This window comes from Poecilia formosa, unplaced genomic scaffold (assembly GCF_000485575.1).
Source record: "Poecilia formosa unplaced genomic scaffold, Poecilia_formosa-5.1.2 Scaffold241, whole genome shotgun sequence".
Taxonomy (NCBI): Eukaryota; Metazoa; Chordata; class Actinopteri; order Cyprinodontiformes; family Poeciliidae; genus Poecilia; species Poecilia formosa.
The window spans coordinates 353,334-376,267 of NW_006800180.1; the positions used below are offsets into that span (position 1 = coordinate 353,334).

Consider the following 22,934-nt stretch of genomic DNA (forward strand, 5'->3'; position numbering starts at 1 on the left):
CACTGTCCAAAGGGAGAAACTGAGTCAAATTTAAGAAGCTTAAATAAAAGAGGTGAACTGATTGCAGTTTTCTGGACGACCGGAAATCTTTAAAAAGGCGAGTTTGACTGGAAGATGATTGTTTTTTGTTTAGTTTTTTTTACAACTGACACCGCTTAGCGTTATAAGGTAGAGGTGAAGAAATAAAATTTAAAGAATCGCAATTTCTTCTCTCAGGAATTCAGAGTCAGTTTAAAATGCTCAAAAAACTTTTGTCTGCTTTTTTTTTTTTTTTTTCAAAATTACATTTTGAATAATTCTTTACTTTTTTATTAGTTAATATTTTAAATATTAAACACTCATTATTTAATATTTTCATTTAATAAAAAACAGGCAGCCAAGCCAACCCAGTACTGGTGCTTTAAGTTATAGAATTTTACACGCAAACTTTGTTTTTATCCAAATAAAATTTGATTTTAAATATATGTTTTATTTAACAGTCTTTTCCTCTTGTCATTCACATAACTGAAACATAATCTCTATATGGTTTGAATAGAAAAATCGTTTTTAAATCGAAAATTGTTTCAGAATCGAATCGTTCCCCTGAAAATCGGAATCGAATCACTAGACGCTGAAAGACTCGCATCTCTATGAAAAGGTGACAAAACACTTCCAGTGTCTGTTTTTTTTTTTTAGCCTTTTGTCACATTTTAAAACTTTTCTCTGACAGGACCGAGGCTGATTTTTAGACCTTTGTGGAATCAAATAAGATTCGTTTTACATATCACTGGATTGCTGATCTCTTAAAATTAGGGAAATCTGGATCAATAAATCAATCAGTGCACTGCTAATTAATAACATATCATATAATATAAAGCAAAGTGACGATATTAACTGCAAACTGTGTGCTTTTCCAGAGCTGCTCCACAGCATCTGATGTTTTCCTGCAAGCTGAGACCTCAGATTCTTCAAATGGGTCAGGTAAGACAACACTGATCTATTTAATGCATCATCATCATCATCATCATCAGTGTCACAATCCAAATAGAAGCAGAGTTCAGCCCGAGCCCCGGTTTCATTCCAGGGTGCTGATAGAACAACTTTGTTGCCAGATGGCAAAGAGAGTCACGTCTGGACTCGTCTGCCGCTTCCAAACGGGGCAAGGATTTAAAACCAGCCCGGAGTTAAAGGTGACACCAAACATCAGCTTTCAAAACACAGACCTACACGTTAGTGAGTTCAACTGAGATAGTTTTGAAATCTGTCCATCTGAGAAGATATAACTAAATGTAACTTTGTCACATCTCACCTTTCAATTAAAAACAAATAATTATAATAACTGAAACTCATAATTAGGTAACTATATAAAATAAATAATGCATTTATAATCAAAGCAAAGCATAATGGAAACTAAAAATCTTCAAAATTTTTAATAAATAAAACATATGTAGTAGCCATACACTTGTTATTTTTTTGGTTTACCAAGGTTTTAAAAAGTAACCCAAAACTGCAACAGCGACCCATCATAGTAACTATATGTTTTAAAGTTACATTTTCAGAGAATGTGCCAAAGTTCCCAGGCTTCATAAAACACAGAGTGACAAAGCAAAGAATAGCTGCGACTGACTAATTTATCCGCTAATATCAGCTTGTTACACTCTTGAGTTTAAATCAAAAAAGGCCAGAAAAGCAAAGAGATAAAACATTTAGCAAATAACTCTTGAAAACTTTCTAAATTAGTGGGCACTTATGTTTTACATTTGCAAAAAGCCTAAGTAACAAAATAAAACAAATGTAAAAAAAAAAAAAAAAAAAAAGGCATCCGTTAAAATTGTAATATTATGGGGGATTTTTAGTACTAGGATAAATGTTGAACGTCCTGTTTTAAATAAAAGCAAATATTCTGAAATCATTTAGTCTGGGATTCAACACCTGCAGCTGCCAGCTACACTAAAGAATCTTAGAAGAAAATTAGAAAAGTTTCTACATTTAGTTTGGCTTCCAGGAGAATAACATATCATTGAATTAAATTGTCTCTACTTTTTTTGCATTTAGCAATACCCTAAAAAAGCAAGACTCTAAAAAGTTAAAACATAAACTGCGTAATACAATTTAATTAACATGTCCTAAATATCACTATAGCACAAAAAAAGCAGATAACAACAAAGAGAGGAGATAGCTAACTAACAGTTAGTTGCAGCAACCAACACAAAGTTATATTACATTAGCCTTACAACATTTAATGTATTCATTTAGGAAATGTAATCAGTGCTTAAATAAACCATTTATCTGACTGTTATTACCTTTGTTTCCAAAAGAAATTTACTGATTTGGGTAGAGGGTCGCAGAGGCTATGAACTACCTAGCAAAGATATTTAGCTTAGCTTCTAAGAATGTGAAAAGGACCCGGGAAATTTCTAAAATACACTCCACAGCTCCAGGTGTAGCTAATTATAAATTGTGTATATGCCTGCAACATGTAAAGGAAATAATACTCAGCAGAGCAGTAAGTTAAAAAAGTTCCCTTCTGAGCTAAAGCTAAAGCTAGCAAGCTAGAAACAGCTTGTTTTACCAGCTCCACCAGTTTCACCTCTGCTCCACCTAGATATCTTATTGTATTGTCGTGACAAGAGTGAAGCTACATAAACTTTTTACGTCCACAGTAAGTAATGAAATATGGCTGTCATTTACCTTTATAAGCTCCAAATGTGTGCAATAGTGTGTTTACTGCAGAAGCTAACAACAACATCCTCCTTCGAATCCGCTCTCGTAGTGAACCACATCCCGTGATGCGTTCAAGAGCACAGTCTGTGTAGGAGCAACGAACACCGTCAGAAATTACGACTTTCCCCCAAAAACAAACTAGTAGGTCATCACTTACTTTGCTACAATTCGATTTATTTTATGTGCATTTTTCTTTAGCTGCCAACTGCGTTTGCGTATAATGCAGCTTTTTAAATTAAATTAAATTTTTTGCTACATATTTAAATAAACACTGGTTAAATCTTGTTAAAACTTGTTAAATCACATTTGGAGACAATACTTTGGGCATGAAATCCAATTTATTTTCATCAAAATGGAACTATATGAATAGTAACAACTAACAAATTCATAATTTAAGTCAACTCTAACAATGACCACAATGATACTTTTTCATCAACACAAAAAGTGGAAAAAGAAAACAAAAAATAAATGAAAATTGAACATTTTTTTAAAAAATGTATACATTTTAAAATGTATACATTTTAAAACATTTTTTAAAAAAAAGTTCAATTTTCATTTATTTTCTGTTTTCTTTTTCCACTTTTTGTGTTGATGAAAAAGTATCATTGTGGTCATTGTTAGACCACAAGTTCAAAAAAAGTTCAAAAGTTCATTTTTTGATAATCCCTTTTGAGATAATCTATGAAATGTTTCAAACATTTTTATTTGTTAAACAAAGTACATAAAAGAGAATCACTACACTACTCCCTTTTCAAGTTATCTAGCACAACTGTTTCTCAGTTTCACAAAAAAAAAAAACATACAAAAAAAGTTTAAAGAATCTCATTTCTCAGCAACATTGCTGAGTATGTGCAAAGTTGTGTTCCCCAGGAATGTTTAGAAATGCAACAAAATATTTCACTTTTATAAAGAAAATACAGCCACAGTGAATTGGTGAATCTAAATTGCTAAAACGTAGCTAGCTCTGTGTGTGCAAAATTTACATTCCAATCCTTAGTGTAAATTACTCTCCAATTATCAAAAATATATGTATATAACAGCGTTAAAAAAACAGCATGTGTGATTAAAAAAATCATTCACTTGAACATTTCTCTCCATGCCAGCATGTGCGAGCAGTTTTCCTGCGTTGCGTTTTAGCTTATCGAGTTTAGCTCCCTTGCTTTGTGCTTCAGGTGCCTCTTGCGCATCTTAATAATCCATTTTATGGTGAGCTTGGCAAAATTTGCAGCCTTGAAGAGAGCCATGAAGACGACACAGAGGATGCCGATGGAGCTCCAGGGATTTGCAGTCACTATCTGCATAGACAGAAGCACAGCTGACTTGAACACTGACAGACTCACGTGTGCAGGCTATTCTAGCGAGGGTGACAATATCTCTGGGAAAACTTACCAGCCTGATTTCCTGAATGTAAGGATCTCGCCACTCGAAGACAACAAAGAAGAGCTGAACCGTCTGCTCTGATTCAGACCTCTTGTCGTTGAATTTCACCACTCCCGACTAGAAGAACGAACAGAAATCGTGAAAGCGCAGCCTCTGATAAAGACGTCTTCGTGTGCGTAAGCCGGTAATACCTCTTGCCGAAACTCCACCGCTTCGCTGCGTCTGCCGGACGTTTTCACGAGAGACATTTTGACCCAGGTTCTGAATCCTCCAGAGAATGTCCACATGGAGTAATTCCGCTCGCAGTCCCTCATGAACTCGGACTTGTTCGCGCTTGAGGTGCCGGGAAAGAGAGGAGACATGAGCTGCCGGATTCAGACTGGTTCAACTTCAGACGCCTTGAAAAAGTGTTTATAGCCCTTAAACGTTTTCACATTTCATTGCAACTACAAACTTTACTGTGTTTCATTGTCTGGACTTTGAGGAACCTCCTTTCGGTGGAAGACTTTCAGGGTAAAAACTAAACTTAAGGTGACAATTAGGTGAGAAAATTCAAAGGGTATGAATACTTTTCAAGGCTGTGCAGCTGTTTGATCACACATTTCAGAAGATAAAGGTGAACTCCCAACAACCTAGAGGTTTAACTTTTAAGTCAATTTTTACCTAACGCGATCACTTCCCTGCGATATCCAGCTGACATTTTACTATCCGTGCCTGTTCTTTTACAGAGGTACAAACATTTCGACGCCAATAGAGTGATGAGGGACAGTTTGTGAAACACACTGTTCAGCCAAAGGTTTACTTTGCGGTGATAAAACATGCAAGAATTAAACCAGTCGGATCTTGTTTCAGAGGCGTTTCTATTTTTCTACCTAACGTATAAACGCTTACTCCACCTGATTGAAGAAAAAGCTGATTGCTTTAAGTTCAACATTATCTTACGATACAATGAATAGACGGCCTGAAAACGTGACGAAGGTACACAGAGGCAGCATCGGCAAAGACTCGATTGTCCGTGGCGGTTATCTCCCACGGCAAACAAAGCAGGATCAATACTTTAGAGTTTGCGTTTACCTTTCAATCAAGTCACTGAACTTCGCAAAGAGCATGTATGAAATGGCACTGAAGTCCTCCTGGGTTTCATTCTGGCTGAACTGCATGAAGATCAGCTCTTTGTTTTTCACGTCCGATGGGCCACGGACCACCACGGCCCGTTTCTGTGACACAACAGGAGAGAGAGACGATGTGTGGCTGTAAATCAACGGCGACGGTTCACATAAAAAAAGGTCAAACCACTTAAAGAGACAGTATTGTGTGTTTTCATAGCACAGTCAATTGATTGTGCTACCTTCAGTTTGTATAAAAATGCTGCATATGTTAAATATGACTTAAAAGAAATTTGATTAATGCCTTGAAATAGGACCTCCGTCTCTTTAAGAAGCTGCTGTTCTTTCTGAAACGCCACCCTCAGGAAGTCATCACAACATGGCTCCTCTATTAACCCTGCAACAATGTTTTTTCCAGAACTTTTCTGAGCTCAGCAGATATGAAATTCCACCAGGTATTTGCTAATTGGTGCTGACTAGTTTGAAGGAGCTCAGTGGGGGAGGTGGAAGCTCAAAAGAGTGAAAACTGCAGTTCAGAGGAGGAGATTTGTCTTCGAAGGCGGGGCTAGGTCCACCCAGGCGTTTTGAACAGCTGAATGGTTGCCAATGGAGATTAAAGGATTTCTCAAACATGCGTCAAAGAATCAAAGCAACACTCCAGGTATGTTTTTGATGAGGGAACAATATAACATGACATAAATCTAATTCTGCCCCTCTAAAAGTTTTTCCACATTTTTTCCTATTAAAGCCACAAACTTCAGAGTATTTTGTGGGGTATTTTATTTGACAGCCCTTTGAAGAAAGGCCTCCATTATCATCAAATATTTGAAAATTCATGTCAAAAGTTTCAAGGGGTATGAATACTTTTTCAGGTCACATGTTCTCTACTGACTGAATCAATGTGTTCACAGTGTACCTGTTTGCGCTCTGTGAACGGCCCAAAGTAAGTGACCTCTGTGATCTCACAGTCCCCTTCCTGAGGCGTACCAGGGTCCACTAGAGGTGGGATGTTGTCATGGTAGTGATGTTTGCAGCTCAGCAGCTGAGCATCGTCAGGAAACAGAGCGATACCTGCTCAGAGGCAGAAACAAAAATACTTTGAATTTTTTATAGTTCAGACACTCTGATAGGATACATACTACAGCAGCTTTAGAGTGGACTTACTTGATTTCATTTGATCTTTTACTTTGTGTTTGAATTCGTTTTATTAATTTTTTTTTTCAGACGCTGCGGTTTTTCTTGTTTTGGATCAGTTGCCTGGCATTGTGCATTTCAGCGCTGATGGTATGTAACGTGACGCGATACAATAAAAATGTGTTATATCCATGTTTAACACCTTCGCTTGCTCGTTATTATTTACACCGACTTGATTGCCGGTGGTGCTAAAAAGTAGGTGTGAAGCAAAGCCTTAAAGTGCCAAATACTCTCCCTCTCTACTATGTAAACACGCCTCACAAACTGCTCATTGTACCTCGACAAAATTTACCCAAAGACAAACACTTTCTCCACAGGAGGAAACATAATTAGCAGCCTGGATAATGGTCGCTTATGTTGTCGTATCACAACCACAATTCTCAGAGTATTTCATGAGGATTTTATGTGAGAAATCAACACGAAGCTGAGTATAATTAAGAATAATCATGTCAGTGTAATTGGTTGTGTGTCTCCACACATCTGGAGAATGTTTTACTCGTCGTCGTCACAAAACAGCTCAAGCTCAGACAGTTTGTAAATCAATCTGAACGGCTTTTATCAAATCTCGTCACAAACTCTTAATCAAACTCTGACCTGAACTTTGAATGGGCCACTCTAATCACTCTAATCACCTTTACATTGTGTGACCTAAGCCGTTCCTTTGTATCTCTGGCGTTAGCATTTTGCATTTGGATTGGTCTTTTTCGGCTTTCTTCATTGTTCTTAGCTTCATCCATGTTCTGCTCCACTGGAATCAGCTTCCCTGTCCCTTTAGGCGTGACGCAGCTGCCACTGTGTTTCACATGTCAAACAGAAAGTTACATTTCTGTCTCATCTAGCCTTCAACCACATGTTTTTGTCCATTACATGACTTAGGGAAACCTAAAAAAAAGAGGAATGCTGATGGCTTTCCATTTGCCAGACTCCCAGATTTGGGGAGTGAATGACAAATATTTATTCTATACAGTCGAGACACCCCTGGACATTTTTTTAATAGGGGTGCCCAGACCAGGCCAGTAGAAATTTGAATCAATTAATTTATTTTGTATTTATTTATCTTTTGGATTTTGCATGTATGTCTTCATTGAAGAGGATGACTCTGTATTCCTTTCAGTGACATGAACATGATTTTCTGGAAAGACAAATGGGGCGGCCCAACATTTTTCAAACGGGCCACGGCCCCCTGGGATCCTCCCTTGTCAGCACCACTGATTCTATCACCACTTTGCCCCTGTACTCCAAAGTTACCACGGCTCTCCTAATAAAGCCTGACAATTCAGATTTCATATTTGGGTCATGGATTGAAAGATGGTCAATGATATGTTGAATGATATGTTCAACTTTGTTTTTTTTACTTGCGACTTCATCACCGCTTTATTCCTCATATGTATGGTGTTTTCTTTGTCCTTTATGATTCTGTATGTTTATTTAGTTTTCTTTTTCTGCATTTGTAAGTTGTCCTACTTTGTGTTGGTTTATCATTAAAGTTTGCAGTGCAACATGCGTTGTGCTGCGTTCATACGAACCAGGAGGGGAGAAGGAGTCCACTTCCTTGTAGCTGACCGACATGACAGGCTGACTGAGTTTGTTCAGAAAGTCGGAGATGGTTTGGTAGGCCAGGAAAATCGCCACGGCAGTCAGCACCAGGTAGATGAAGATGAGCAGCACGGTGAAGACGTTCTTCATGCAGGTTTTGCTGAATCTCCGCGGTGGACTGTTCCCTCGCATGTCATCCTCTGAAGAAGAATAAGGAAGGGTTAAAAACATGAGGGCAAACAGAAAGTGATGCTTTGAGACGAACTGCATCAGAAGGAATATACCCCATGACGCTAGGTGTGCCTACTTTCCTAACGGAAACAGATTAAACCGAGGAACAGCCGCTTGCCTTGTCTGACGTTGCCATTGGACTCCACAGGCACCGTCTCCTCGTCAACATCGTCGATAGAGTCTTGAGACTGACCATTGCCTTCGTCGCCTTCGTAATCTTCATCGTTGAACTGTTTATTTAAAAGAAACAGAAAAGCGTCCTGATCTTGACATAGCTTTAAATATGCAAAGAGTCATTAAAGAGTTTTTATGGATAACTATGAAGACCCGTCTCTGTGTGAAACATCTTCAGCAAGTTCATGTCTAACGCCTAATTGTATCTCTAGCTTTATTTTGCCAGCTTCTGGAGTCACCAGTCCAGACCTGTCATCTGATGAAATCAGCAGAGGTAAACAGAGATGAATGACACAACAGTGATTAGGACTGCCACAGCACAAAAACATGCATGGGCTAACCAGTATTAATTTTGATTTATTATCTTTAACCCATTCCTAAAATATATATTTTTTTCAGGCTAAACATTTAACCAAACAAGCTGGGGCAATGTTTAGTCAACTCAGCGTTGAATTTGTTTATGTATATGAACAAATTCATGAACATGTAGTTGGACTGTTTTGACCCAGCATGTTTCACAATGTAATAAATGCAGCCATGATTGAAGTTTTTTTTCCTGTTACTTTTATAAAGTATTATTTTATTATGATATTAACTTGTTGCCACAACTAAATAAGAACTTGATTTCTTTTTAAGCAGTTCAGAATTTTCTTTATATTGTAGTTTTATATTTTAGAAATATTTTAAATTATTTGCTTTGGTTTATATGTTGCTGTTGTTTTTTATTCTTGTTATGGACGTAAAGACTGTCATTAAAGTTTTAATTTTATTGTATTGAAGTAGCACTATATATTTGGACAAACTTTATAAACTCCACTAGTTTATTACTGTGTTACAGCAGCTTTACTTATTCTCACACCGTTAATGAAGCTAAACTTAAAACTACAGAAAACAACTTTATAACTGTACATTTAATCGCAGCGCCGAATGTTTTTGCCCTTTGAACAAAATCCGTCCAAAATGGCAACAGCTAAACAACGACCTGCTGCTTTGTAGCGTGGTACTACATGACTTATGAAGCAGCATGCCGTTTTCAGCTCCGGTCCTCGACAGCATAGTCACATGACGAGAAGAGAGTTGTTTATGGATTATTTGGACAAACGTGAAAGACAAAAAAAAGAGGAAGTTATAATGTTACCTGTTGGTATGAACTCCTGTTTCTCGTCCCGGGCATTCCTCCGCTCTTCTTTCCCCTCTGACTGGAGCTGTCGTAAAATCCTTGAAGCTGTTTCTAATTGTTCACAGAACTGTCTTTAGGTAAAGCGTGCATGTTTAAGGAAATGTCATTGGCCAACCCTGGCGTGCGCTCCAGTTCACCGGTGTCTACTCCAACCCAGACCCCCAACTCATTCAGCTCCTCTCCCCACCCCCAACTCAAGCAGCCTTGGTTGCGATAATAGCGGCCCATCCCGTGATAACCAGGCACCTCTACAGGCTGCGATACACTTTAAAGGTTGCTGTTTCCTTGACGTGCTTTCTTGTTTCCTCCATCCTTTCCTTAGTCTGATGGAACCTATCGCTGTGTTCACATGCTCACGGAACGTTCAAAGCTCTTCTCTCTGTTTTTTAAAAAAGTATTTTTCCGGCATTAGAGGTCTTTATTAACAGTCACCAGACAGGAAATGGGTAAAGAGAGAGAGTCAGCAAATGCCTCACGGTTGGGAGTCGAACCCTGGACTGCAGCCTCTTTATCCCTGAAGTTAATTTTTTTACTCCAAAAGATACTTTTATTGTAAAAGCGTTAAACAGCAATATTGTAATCCTCCCACCCCCAAATTAAAACCACCAAATTTTTTTTATTTACATTGCCATTTATCGCTCCAAAAATGAATTTTGTTTTACCCAAGTGCTTTGTTCAGAAGTTTACATAACGAAATTCTTGTCTTTTTTGTGTCATTATTTTCTACGTTGTATGCTGAAAAAGCTGTACAGTTATCTTGCTGTAACAAGGTATAAATCCTTATCTGGGTATTTTTATTTGCAGATGTATTTCCTCATTTATTTATTTATTTGTCGTCAGTCTTCCACAAATACCAACTACTAAAATGTAAAATGATATCCAGAGAAACTAATGTAAGTCAATGTCAAATTTATTATTTATGCAACACATTTAAACACCTTAAGTTTACTAGTTTTACAGTCAAATACCCGTATAAGTATAAAAATACAAATAACAACAACAATATTAATAATAATAATAATAATAATAATAATAATAATAATAATAATAATAATAATAATAATAATAATAATAATAATAATAATCCTTGTTTTGCTACATAAAAACCTTGCTGAGATCTTAAATCTGTTTTTCAAGAGGGACCTGGCAACATACCGATTACAATTATCAACATCGACATCCAGAGGAATCCATACGTTTAGTTTTAAAAGAATCAAAAATAAGATAAAATCACCTAAAAACTTACATTACGTAGTTGATTGAATAAATTTAATTCCACAAACCTTTTCTGACAAGACTAGTCACATTTCCGAGAGTTCACAAACGCAACACCGAAAGTATGACGAAGGGTTAAGTTCCTGGATGAGTTTCCGCACGAGATCCGTCAAACAACGTCCCTGCCATGGCAACGACGCCGGTTTGGGTCCTGTTCGTGCTTCTTTCTGTGAGTTTAGCCGAAGAGGTTCAGTTAAATTACAAACCAGCCACAAAACCTGTGCGACTTTTCACTGAGGAGGAGCTCCAGAGATACGACGGCAGTGAGGTAAAATTTATGCTTTTGATAACTCCCCGGTTCCTAAATATGTGTTTATGAGCGCTCTGTTCAATCGTGATAAGGAATAACTTACTGTCCTTTGTGTCACCTGCCTGTTTCAGGAAGGCCAGCCTATTTACATGGCAATAAAAGGTGTTGTGTTTGACGTCTCCAAAGGAAAAGGTATTTTTTAAAAAGTGGAGCACGATGAAAGAAAACATTTCAAAACCTCCGAAATAGTTGAACCCAAACCAGTTTTCTGTCAACCCACATTCCAATGTTTGTTTGGCTCATTGCAGAGTTTTATGGTAAAGATGCTTCATATAACGCTCTAGTTGGGAAGGACTCCACCCGAGCTGTGGCCAAGATGTCCCTGAACCCAGCAGACCTGACGTCAGACACTGTGAGCAACACAAAAGGATCGGCGGTGCCACCCTCTTAATTGTCCAAACTGTTGTCAGATTGACATGCGTCCATACATAGAAGAATATCCAATCCTTCTTTTGTTTCGAAAACAGATCTGCATTTTCATCCACTTTCAGTTCACATGAACGCACCACTCCATAATATGGATTTTGAAATAGTTTGTTTTTCACAATGGGGCCTTTCATTTTTCAAGAGTAATGACCACTAAAGCGTAACAGCTTGAACCAGACTAAAACTCATTACACACACCATCCCGAACTCTGCTTTCACATGATCATATCGACCCCAAGCAATTTTTAATATCAGACAAAAAAAAAGATAAACAGCCTTCAAATAATAATTTCACTTGTTACATTCTCGTTTCTCTTTGCGATTCAGTGATTTTATTTCAGCTACACTTGAGGGTTTTTAAGCATAATTTTACCACATTTGAATTTAAGTGCATGCTTTGACTAGGACACACAAAAACCTTAATTTTGATGACAGAATTTATTGTTCCATCATTTACATCAAGTGGTCCAGTTTCTAAGGAAGCAAAGCAGCCCCTCACCATCACACTGCCACTGCCATGCTTAGCCATCAGTGTGATTTATTTATTTTTTTGTAAGTGTGCCAATTTTCCACCTCTTATTAATCCTCAGAATATTTCCCCCACAATTTCAGGTATCTTTTTTTTTCTTTTGTTAAATGTGTCACAGCAATGAAACAATTTGTCTGTTCTACAAGTCAGGCAGTAATTAGGTCTGGATGTGGCTAATTAAATTTACTCAAATGTGATTAATCACAGGTCATTTTATGCAAGCTAAGCAGAGTTATTGTATTTTCACATTGTGCTGGGTATGTTTGAATATTTATTTCCCCTAAATGATTGAAAATATTATCTGAAAACAGAAATGTGTGACAAAAGAAATCTCAGGGGAAATAATTTATCATGCCACCATATCTTCAAAGAAAGTGTGTTTGTTTTAGGTAAGTTCATCTTTTCCACGATTTAAATGAAAACTCTCAGATTCGCTTAAAGTTTAGATCGTAGCGATCTCAGCTTTGCTCCGCAGAAATAAATGCCGTCAGCTTCATTGTCAAGAAGACAGTTGATATTGTTCATCGCTTTGGCTTCGCAAAGTGAACACAACCAAACTTCCTGCTGTTGTCACCAGAACATCGTCATCATTCTGTGACAGATTCAGATTCAGATTCCTCTGGAGCAAAGATGACCCTCGAGTTTCTCCTCTTCAGCAGCGATCAGACGCTACTCGGCGAAGGTCGGCGCTCCGTGGAGCCAGCATGCAGCAGAAACCAGAAGCTTTCGTACACCCAATGAAAAGACTTGCACACACCTCACGTTAAATCAGGCCAAACTTCTCCTGTTTTAGGCCAGTTAGAATTACTACAGTTATTTCCATTTGCTAAATGCCGCAGTATTGAGAGGAAGAATATGTCCGAAATTTGTTTATGAATGTCTTCAAAATTGGTTTTTGATAGCATTGCCTTTTGTATGACTTGAGTCAAACCTTTTGGTTTTCAATTCACAAATCTGTGATTGAAATGATTTGCTAATTTAACAAAACCATTCGCATCAATATCATTACAAAAACCAACTAGAACATGATTTGACCATTTTCTTTCGAAGCTCTTTGAGATATCAGGCGTTGAAATAAACATTTGAAAATTTCAGAACAAATACATCTTAAACGTGACGATATGGATCAATATTTACATTTTGCATCTGTGTAATTGGATCGTTAATCATTTAATTGATATCCACTGATGAGTTGTTGCACCGCTGGTAGAAAGGCGTCCCCACTGCATCATGCTGCCATCACTGTGCTTCACTATGTGGTTGATGTTCAGGATGAGCAGGGTTATCAGAGTAAATACCATGAATAGAAGTGCACACCACACTTTTCAGATATTTTTTGTTTGTAAAAATTGAAATCGATGTGTTAATATTGTTATCCATTCCACCTCCTTTCGCAGATAAGCGACACGTTTTATTGGTCTTTCACAAAAACACAAATGAAATTCAGCGAAGTTTGAGGTTGAAATGTGATCAAATGTAAAAACAAAACAACAACAAAAAAAACGTTCAGCCGGTATGAATAGTTTTGCAAAGCACTGTAAAGATTTATTTATTTTTTTTATCTTTCCATCTACAGACCGGACTCACGGAGGAGCAGCTCCAGTCTTTGGACAGCGTGTTTGAGGGAACGTACAAAGCCAAGTATCCCATCGTGGGTTACACCGCAGCACGACTCCTCAACGCGGACGGAAGCCCCAAAAAAGACTTCAAACCAGAAGCCCAGCCTCATTTTCAAACCAGAGATGAATTTTAATGCCATCTTGGGTTTTTGTTTTTTCTACTCTGATCAAACAGTGTTCTGATCTAACACTATCAGAACACTATTTGTAGTGTAAGATTTGTTCCCATTATTCTTATTTGAACGCTCAGTGTTCCCTGTGGGTTCATTGTCTTCTCTGTTTTGACAAATTGCTTGAGTCGTCTATTTTTACCCTGGTTGTTGCCTTAAAGAGAGATTTTATTAGTCCTGCAGAAAACTACTAATATTCATAGAAAATGTTCATTTCAAAAATGTGAAATAATCAGACTACTTCCTGACTCTGTCTGTGTGCTACATCCGTTTCTGTTTGTATTTGAATCACAATTTTAAAAAAACAAACAAAAAAACAATACCACCAAAGTCAGTTATTTAATCACTGTTTTTATGAAAAGTTAAACTTTTGGCTAGTTTCCTAAAACTGCTTTTAACGGGTAAGGATGACTTGTTTTGCATCCACACAGTATTATTTTATAGCGCAATCAAGTAAATATGACACCTTCAGTTGTTCTAAAAATGCTATATATATCAAATATGACTTAAAAGAAATTTGACATTGCAATTTAACACCTTGAAATTGGGCCTCTGTCTCTTTAAAATCTCTGTTCATTCTGAAACTTCGCCTTCAGGAAGTCATCACAACATGGCTCCTCGATTAATATCAACAACATTTTTCATTGAGAAGCAGCTCATATAATGAGTACGGCATTATACGATATGCTAATTGCTGCTGGCTAGTCTGAAGGAACTGAGTCGGGGAGTCACGGGGGAGAGCTGCTCTGTGAAGAGGAAGGTTAGAAAGGAGGAGCTACACCTCAAAGGCGGAGCTAGGTCCAACCGGGCGTTTTGCTCAGCTGAATGGTTGCCATGGTGACTAAAGGATTACAGGTATGTTTTTGATGAAAGGATAACTTTATAACATGATGGAAAGTGAAACAAAAAAGTCAGTTTTACATAGTACTGCGCCTTTAAGGTTGGTCCATTGATTTTTAGTATGTTTAAGGTCAGAGCTTTTGAAGAAGCTTAGCGTTAGCTGACTTTGTCTATTCAAAGCCAGTTTGGATTGGAGCTTTGAGAGTCTGGAGCACCCAATGGCGCCCAAGTTTTAACCACCTAACTATTAACTTGAGAGACCACTGAATCACTTAAAACCAATCCTCTATCTTTACCATTCAACTCACTTCGTGCAATGCACCAACGCCTCTTACAGTGAAACAGCCTTGCAGCAAAACTCTGGACACTTTATAACTTTCAATAAAAATCGGCCTCTGTTTATCCCCCGTCTGTCCACTGAAGTTCAAGGCTCCCAGATGACTCCATGACAAAGCCTCACATGACAGAAGCTCACAAACTAGTAGGAAAAAGGAACAAAAGCTGAAAACTCCTAAAAATAAATATTCACAACTGGACTGTTTTCGTTGTTGGGCTAGAAGAGTTTTTTAATGTATTCCTTTGTGTGGGGTACATAAGTGCGTTTTTGAGTAGGATTAGCTTGATGTTTGGGTTTTATTGTGACATTAAGATCCCTGCGGAAACCTGGTTTTTAAATGAGAAAAAAATTGCGTTGCGCCTCACACTCTTTTATTCAACTCGATCTGAGAGGTGCAAAAACAGATGACGTACACGTATGACCTTTCTTTTTAAAACACCCATAGTTTTTAACTACTGCCTGTGCTGCTGCAGCTTTTCCCCTGTTTACAGGATCAGAATTTGTCCGTTTCCCAGCAGAGTTTATAGGTCCTACGTCTGAGATGTGGCGGAGTGTAAAAAGCATGTGTACTTTATGTATGTCTCCAATCAAAGGTCACAGCTGCTGAGACGGGGGATTGTCTTTGGGTGGAGCTGTGTGTCCAGGCCCTAACAGCGGAAGTAAATCTATCAGCTCCTCCAGTCACTGTTCACACTCTACCCGTCATGTCAACGGGTTTTTATTGCCTCTGAGACTTTTTTGTTTTTAATCTACCGGAGTTCATCCAAGATGTCCAAAATGGTAGGAACGTAACTCTGCGACGCTTGTTCTTGATGTAAATAATTCAGCCATCTTTGACATTTTCCATGTACTTTTGATGATATTTTTGATGTGTTCATCTGTATTTGTGAATCGATGCGACTTAACAGTCTGTTGAGATCTAATCCATCAAACGGCTCTAGATGTAAAGAATATATGTAGGAGGATTTATATGCTCTTACCTGGACACATTCACTAAATTAAAATATAGAAACCTTCATTTATTTCCGTAACTCAATTCATTAAACAAATCAGATGGATTAATTGCACTATGACAATTTTTTAAGCCTCTGTCTTTGTTAATAATCAGGGTTTTCTGCCTGTCACAATAAGCAATAAATCAATCGGATGATAAATTAAAACAAGGTCAATAATTTTCATTTTCATGATTTAGCATTTTTCTTCTGTCTCTTTTTCTACAAAAACTGGATGACAAAAGTCTTCAGTCTGGTGCTTTGGACTCATCTAGCCCCGTTTTTTGGAGAACAATTTTGTTCAGAGGCTTCATAATTCATTTTATTTGTTGTTTTGTTCATTTATTTTGGATATTTAAAATGTCTTCCGGTTCCAGTGTTAAATGTTCATCAGAATTTTAAATTTATTCATCTTTGAGAATGTGTTCTTGGATTAATTTTGCTGTTACCATTACATTTCTCAAATACACTCTCAAAACAACAATATTATCGTTTGTCGCGATAACTTCTGGGACAATTTATTGTCGTGACAGGCTACGATTAGAACGTTACATAAAACCAAAAGAAAAACAAACACTTATAAGACAGAAATAATGATTTTCTGAAAAGCATGTTTAATACCTGCTTAAATACCTTTAAACAGACAAATGTGGCTCATTGGAAAAAAATATTCTAATTTATTAAATATTGCCATACACTAAGAGTTTTACTCTATTTAAAATTAAAAATTAACTTGGGTATAAAGGACCTTGGAATTTATTGTTTATAAAATTTTATTGTTTTTTTTATTGCTGCAGAAAACGGTTTACGTCACCAGGATGGATGGAGTGCAGGAGTTCTTCATCCAACCCACAACTAAAGGGAAGGAGCTCCTAGAAATGGTTTGTATGTTTTGTGGTGAATTAAATGTGTTTCATAAATCCCACTCCTTTGTTAAACGTATATTGAAACGATAAACAAGGCTCTTATGGTGCAAAAAAAAAAAAAAAAAAAAAAAAAAAAAAAAAAAAAAAAAAAAAAAAAAAAAAGCAGAAGTTACAGACCACAAATGCTCAAGATTAATACATTTAAAAACAGCATTAGAAATGCAATAAATCACGTGTAATAAAAAAAGACATGTAGCTATTGTCAAGTTTTTATATTTTACAGGCAGATGTTGGGTTATTTTTCCTCCCAATTCAACTTGGGATATATTGTTGCTATGTGTAATTTGGAGGATACAGAAAAATTAGGCCAAGAATATTCAGCTGTATGGAAGAAAAACCTCCAACCAAAAAACGGGAATGGAAATGTTTTATTTCCTGTTTTAGCTCCACTGTTGAGTTTGCATTTAAAACTGACACACTGAAAAGCTCATCCAGTCATACGATCTCAAAACAATGTCAATGTTCTTTATGTTGACATAAAAACATGAAATATGTTTTCTAATACATTTAAAAAAGGCTAAAGTATGCATGTGTGGTTAAAAACGTGTTAAAAGAATGCGGTAGAGTTGGCTTGAAATCTCTAAAATTGTATTTGCACATTATTATTTGTAAGGAAGTAGAAAGCAAAAGTCACAATATTCCCACTTTCCAAACACTCTGGTGCACAGCACTGATTTAATAACAACATATTTTAACAAATATCCAATTTTTACCTGATACTCTGCATTTTAAGCTAGCTATTTGAGCTCTGTGTTTGTCACCATGTTTCTCTCTGTATGTAATTATTTCTCAGGTTGCCAAGGCCATCGACCTGGATGAGATTTGGTACTTTGGATTTCAGTTTACCGACAGCAAAGGAATCACCAAGTGGCTGAACCTTGAGAAGAAAGTGAGATGTTGTCTTGCATGTTTTGGTTCATAAATATTGTTGATTCATCCATTTCTGACAACAGACATTAAACATTTTGTTTAACTGCCTTCCTTTGCGATGCACGCTGCCTTCCGAATCGCGCTTTTCCAGAACTTTGCAGAACTTTGAGCGCAACTCCATTCGAGTCGTTTGCTAAAACAGTTACAACAGGAAAATAGGGCAAGCCTCATCACTTAATTTATCCAGTGTTAAAAATAAGACGGAGAGAATGTTAAAAGCATGTAACTTGCAACTCTAAATTATGTTTTATTATTATCATTCCAATATTGAACTCTCTTTTTTTCACATTTCAACCACAAACTTCAATATGATCTTAATGCCATTTTATGTGAAAGATTAGTAAACAGTAGTGCATAATTATCAAAGTGAAAGTAATATGGGACAGGTTTTCCCAAACATTTTATAAACAAAAATCTGAAAGGTGTGGTGCACATCTGTTTTCAGTGCCCCTGAATAAAAAGCATTAGCTACAAATACATCTAGCGTATTTACAAGCTTTTTTATTGTGTTTTAAAAACACTTGATTTTGATTTTAAATTACTGCCAGACTTGCCTCAGAGTAGAACCTTGATTACATTTAAGTCTGGCTCCATTGTAGCTCAATTCACCATTCATCCCTGGTTTTTGATCAGCATGCTACTTATTATTTATGCTGTCTTTATTTTTTTTATTATTATTATATCTCATTTCCTCGTTTACCACTGCATGCTTAAATCTTTAATCTGCGTTTTTAATCTTCTGTGTAGGTGTTGGCTCGGGTTGCAAAGAATCAGAGTTCCCTGCAGTTAAAGCTCAGAGTTCGGTTTTACCCAGAGGATACAGAGAGGGAGCTGATCCAAGACGTCACCAGGAGGCTCTTCTTCCTGCAGGTGAGGGAGGACATTCTCTCAGGAAATATCTGCTGCCCTCCAGATGCTGCCAAGATCTTGGACTCATGCGCAGAAAAGTATGAGCAGAGCAACCAGTGAGTAACCACCTACTATGCATTACGCCTGTGAATTCACTGACACATTAACAGACTTCATAAATAATTTGATACCTGAAGTAACGAGAAAACACCTGCTTAGAATCATTTAGATCAGCATCTGTTAAAGTGGGGGCCCACCAGAGGGCGCTAAGGGGGTCTCAGAAAGTTTGAGGGAATAATTCAAAAATATATATTCTGGAAGAATGATGATTAAAATTATCTATTTATTAAATCATTTTATCTTGTTTACGAAAGTCATTTTTAATAAATGAATTCATGAAATTTGTTTGTCAAAATCATATATGTAGATATATATATATATATGTGTGTGTGTGTGTGTCTGTGTGTATAATGATATAAAATCATCAAATCAAATCTGTTTATATATATTTTTAAATATATATATATAAGTTAAAATAACTAATTGAAACGTTATTTGACTATCTCATTCTAATTGGTTCATTGTCAAAATTGCTATGCTAGCTCGAGGAGCTAAATCCTCCTCAAGATTGTCCGGTAGGTGGCGGTATAGACATAAATAACATAGATCCAAATAGACATATTATAACCCATGGGTAATAACTATTTTGTCTATGGGGGGCGGTAAATGCACCATAAGTTGGTTTGCCAACCGCCAATAAAACCCAAAAGAAGAATAATCGCTCCTCAAGCTAGCATCGCAAGTGCAAAATGCTAAGATTTCTGCTCAAAAAAAACAAAAAGATTTTTTTTGGCTCTTGTGGCTTTTATTTGATAGTTAATTGACAGGAGAGAGAAGGGGGAAGACATGCAATAAAGGTTGCTGAGGCCAGGAATCGAAGCTGCGACAGCTGTGTCGAGGACTAAGGCCTCCATATGTGAGTTGTGCTTAACCTCTGTGCCACCACCGCACACCCCAAAATATGAATATGTCTTACTAAAACAGGGAAGAGGCTGTGATCAAGTACCTGAAGATCGCACAAATGCTGGACATGTTTGGTGTTACTTACTTCAAGATGAAGGACAAGAAGAAACAGAACTGTGGCTGGGAGTGCATGCGTTTGGTATTAAAATCTACCCAAAAGACAACAAGTAAGACAGTTAGCTGGCCTATATATTTAGTTTCTGCTGTGCAAAAGCTACATTATAATTGCAACATCACTAACTGAACATATTAATAGCATTCGGCCGTGTTTACATGCAGTTGTGGACATGAGGTCAACAAACTAGCATTGAAACCTCAGTCATTGACCTCGGTTGCCCTTTCCGTTTGAGTTGCACATTTGACCACACTGACAGTTGTTCCAAAAGGCCGTTGACACAATCCTCTTCATTTCGCTATGGCAAGGATTCAACATCCCCAAATGTTGTTTTCACAATGCATTTGCTTGTTTCACTCAGCTGTCTTAAAATTATGTATTTTTCTAGATTAACCCCTTTGAGTCAATTTCTGTGGGATGAAATCAGAAGAGTAAGTTACGACTCTAAGAAATTGAACATCACTACGATGGGAAAGAGAGTCCCTGTAAGTACATAGTGGTTCCTATGATCTGTCTAATGTGTTAACTGTGATGGCATATTAGGGAAAAAAAAAGGAAGAAAATTTCCACCAAAAGAATTCAGGAATTTTGATATTAGTCTCAGAAATTTTCTAGGATAAAAATAAGGAAATTTCCACATTTTGAAAGTCAAAACATTTTCTAGCAAAAGAATGCAGAAATGTTGAGATTATTGTCTCGAAAAAGCTTTTGAAACTCCAGGAAATTTAGAAAAAATCTCTAAATGTCCATTCAGGAATCTCCAAGACCCCCCCTCCTCCCCACCACCCAAATTTCTGAAATGTTTCTTTTTTTGACAAAATTTCTGAGAATAGTCTCAAAAAAAAAATTTTTTCCTGGAATTTTTCTGAGATTAATTAAATATTTCTGAGTTTCCTTTCTTTTCAACCTACTCCGAAATCTTGTTTTTCTTTAATTAGTCTCAAGAATTTCAGAGGCTTTCGGTGGAAATCTACTCCTCCTTTTTTTTCTATCTGCAATGATCCTGATGTGCCATCGTAGTTAACGGACTAACAGGGTTTTCAATTCCCTTTGTAAGTTGAGCAGTGTTTCATGAAGATTTTTTTTTTTGTAGATTTTGCAGGTGTACCCTGAAGAAGGTTCTCACAAATGCAAGAGCATCTTGGAGCTTGCTATGGGCTACCACTTGTACTGTCGCCGCAAAGAGCCCGACAGCATCGAGGTTCAGTAGTTGAAGGCTCAGGCCAGAGAGCAGAGAATGTGGAAGAGATCATCAGAGTTGGGGATTAAATAAGCCCAAATTGAACTGATTTAGACAAAGAGGTTATACAAGACTTCTTTAATTAGTATCCTTATAAATCTGAAAGCTTTACCATCCTGGAACCATGTCAACACGAGTGACATCCTCAGGTCATTCATTTAGATCATGCCATCTTTAAAAGATTTCTTAAAAAGACAAAATAGGCTTCTCATTTTCTCCAGAAGTGGGTCGAGTTTTCTTTTCTTTCACGCCAGATTTCTTGGGATAACTTACATAAACTTAGCCTGGGTGTTGGCTTCCTGTGCAACTCCGCTCAATTCAAATCTCGTCTCACAGGGACAGTCTGGGATTTCTCCCATTTGGATTCCTAACCAGCAAACACAAGGAGGAGTTGTTAAGTGATTTTACAATTTGAATTTGTTCACTCCGCGTTGGCCTCGCTCCCAAATACCAAATTAAGTTCAGCTCGGCGCTCATCTCTCTGCAGTGAGGGATGGTTGTTTACAGCACAGACAATTTCCTGTAAGCTTCACAGGGCTGGAATCCTGTTAAAGGTGTTGGGAGATCATCACATATAGTCACTTTCAATAAAGTGACTATATGCTTTTGAAAACAACCTTTAGGATTGCACACTGTTCTACATTCTGCACAATATTTTTTTTTTCTTTTTATTGGTTTGATGTAGTATTCTAATTTTAAATGTCATGTTTTCATTAACTGTAAGTGGAAAGTCATCATAATTAACAGAAATAAAGGTTGGAAAACACCAGTTTGCATGTAATTAATCTACATAATGTGTTTCACCATGTTTTCACACATTTGTACATTTCAATAATATTCTAATTTATTGAATGGGCTTGTAAATCAGATGGGTGGCAGATTATCTAAAAATAACATTAAGTCAAAATATATTTGGGGTCCTCAAATATGGACCCCACAAAAAAATTTAATAAATATTTGTGAGATACTATAATTTTAAATCTGGGCAGGGTTGTACTTGTTCTAAACTTGACACCAAACCATTATGACCCGCAGTATTAAAGATGGCTAATAAGTTTAAAAGCACAAAAGTAACAAGGTTAGCCATTTTAAGGTACAACTTTCTTAAATCTTTCATGTAGCTTTCATTAAAAATATATTCTTAAATATATTTGTTAAGACTGTCACTGTGTCGTGACAATAAGGTATGAGACATGTGAATAAAATGAGCTCCTCTTCGTTCTCCCAGTGCTAACCAGAAACAACCAATTAGGGCCCGGAGGCGGGTCTTAGTGTAACCTGGTTGTATTTCTCTTTTGTTATAATTACATAAAATGTTATGTTTTGTACTTTTGTTTTGTGTAGGACTTGGAGCGGGCAACCTGTAACACGGTTGTTTTCTGTTTGTTGTTCTTGTCAGAATAAATCGAGAAACCATCCATTTTAAAGAAATCCCGTGTCACGGCTCTGATCATTCAATAAAACCAGTCCAAGGCAGAAAGGATCTGGTTACATTAGCGGTGTCAATCATGCACTGCTCCACTCCCCCACATTGCTCTCTCCTATGATACAGCTTCTCTCCCTGCTAGCAGAACTGGTTGTGAATGCTAATGCTAGTTAGCATAGCTAGCATTGACCAATGTAGATGGGATAAACCGTTTTTCTAGTAACAGTGGGTTGTTGCTATGCTATTAGCACATTTAACGTTCATGAGTGTGATTGACAGTGCTAAAAACACTCCTCCTGACTCTGATTGGTTGCTTTAGACCGGGAGTGGTACATTTGTTCAGACATCAATAGTAGCTCAAGGAGGAAGTGGAGGAGATACACTTTTTTCCCACACATTTTCCGTCTAATATACTGTCACGAC

The 22,934-nt window shown here is 37.1% G+C and overlaps 3 protein-coding genes across 4 annotated transcripts; 2 read left to right on the forward strand and 1 right to left on the reverse strand.

Annotated features, from left to right (window-relative positions):
* Positions 1-3,386: 3,386 nt before the first annotated feature.
* On the reverse strand, positions 3,387-9,983 carry pacc1 (proton activated chloride channel 1). 2 transcript variants are annotated; one of them, XM_007569484.2, is made up of 8 exons: positions 9,463-9,971; positions 8,269-8,380; positions 7,910-8,119; positions 6,106-6,260; positions 5,158-5,300; positions 4,275-4,416; positions 4,093-4,200; positions 3,387-3,998 (listed from the first exon to the last, which is right to left on the reverse strand). In XM_007569484.2, the coding sequence occupies exons 1-8, from the start codon at positions 9,496-9,498 to the stop codon at positions 3,837-3,839; spliced, it is 1,068 nt and encodes a 355-aa protein (XP_007569546.1). In that variant the 5' UTR covers positions 9,499-9,971; the 3' UTR covers positions 3,387-3,836. The 2 variants fall into 2 exon arrangements, with proteins under 2 accessions (XP_007569546.1, XP_016535886.1); XM_016680400.1 differs by having other exon boundaries at positions 3,930-4,018; positions 9,463-9,983.
* Positions 9,984-10,759: 776 nt separating this feature from the next.
* Positions 10,760-14,150, forward strand: nenf (neudesin neurotrophic factor). The gene is made up of 4 exons (XM_007569486.2): positions 10,760-11,047; positions 11,161-11,221; positions 11,338-11,441; positions 13,621-14,150. Exons 1-4 carry the CDS (start codon positions 10,907-10,909, stop codon positions 13,795-13,797), a joined length of 483 nt encoding a protein of 160 aa, XP_007569548.1. The 5' UTR covers positions 10,760-10,906; the 3' UTR covers positions 13,798-14,150.
* Positions 14,151-14,680: 530 nt separating this feature from the next.
* On the forward strand, positions 14,681-22,372 carry LOC103150052 (ezrin-like). Its single transcript, XM_007569487.2, has 7 exons — positions 14,681-15,790; positions 16,800-16,883; positions 17,722-17,817; positions 18,606-18,728; positions 19,752-19,897; positions 20,234-20,330; positions 20,939-22,372. Exons 1-7 carry the CDS (start codon positions 15,779-15,781, stop codon positions 21,053-21,055), a joined length of 675 nt encoding a protein of 224 aa, XP_007569549.1. The 5' UTR covers positions 14,681-15,778; the 3' UTR covers positions 21,056-22,372.
* Positions 22,373-22,934: the final 562 nt, after the last annotated feature.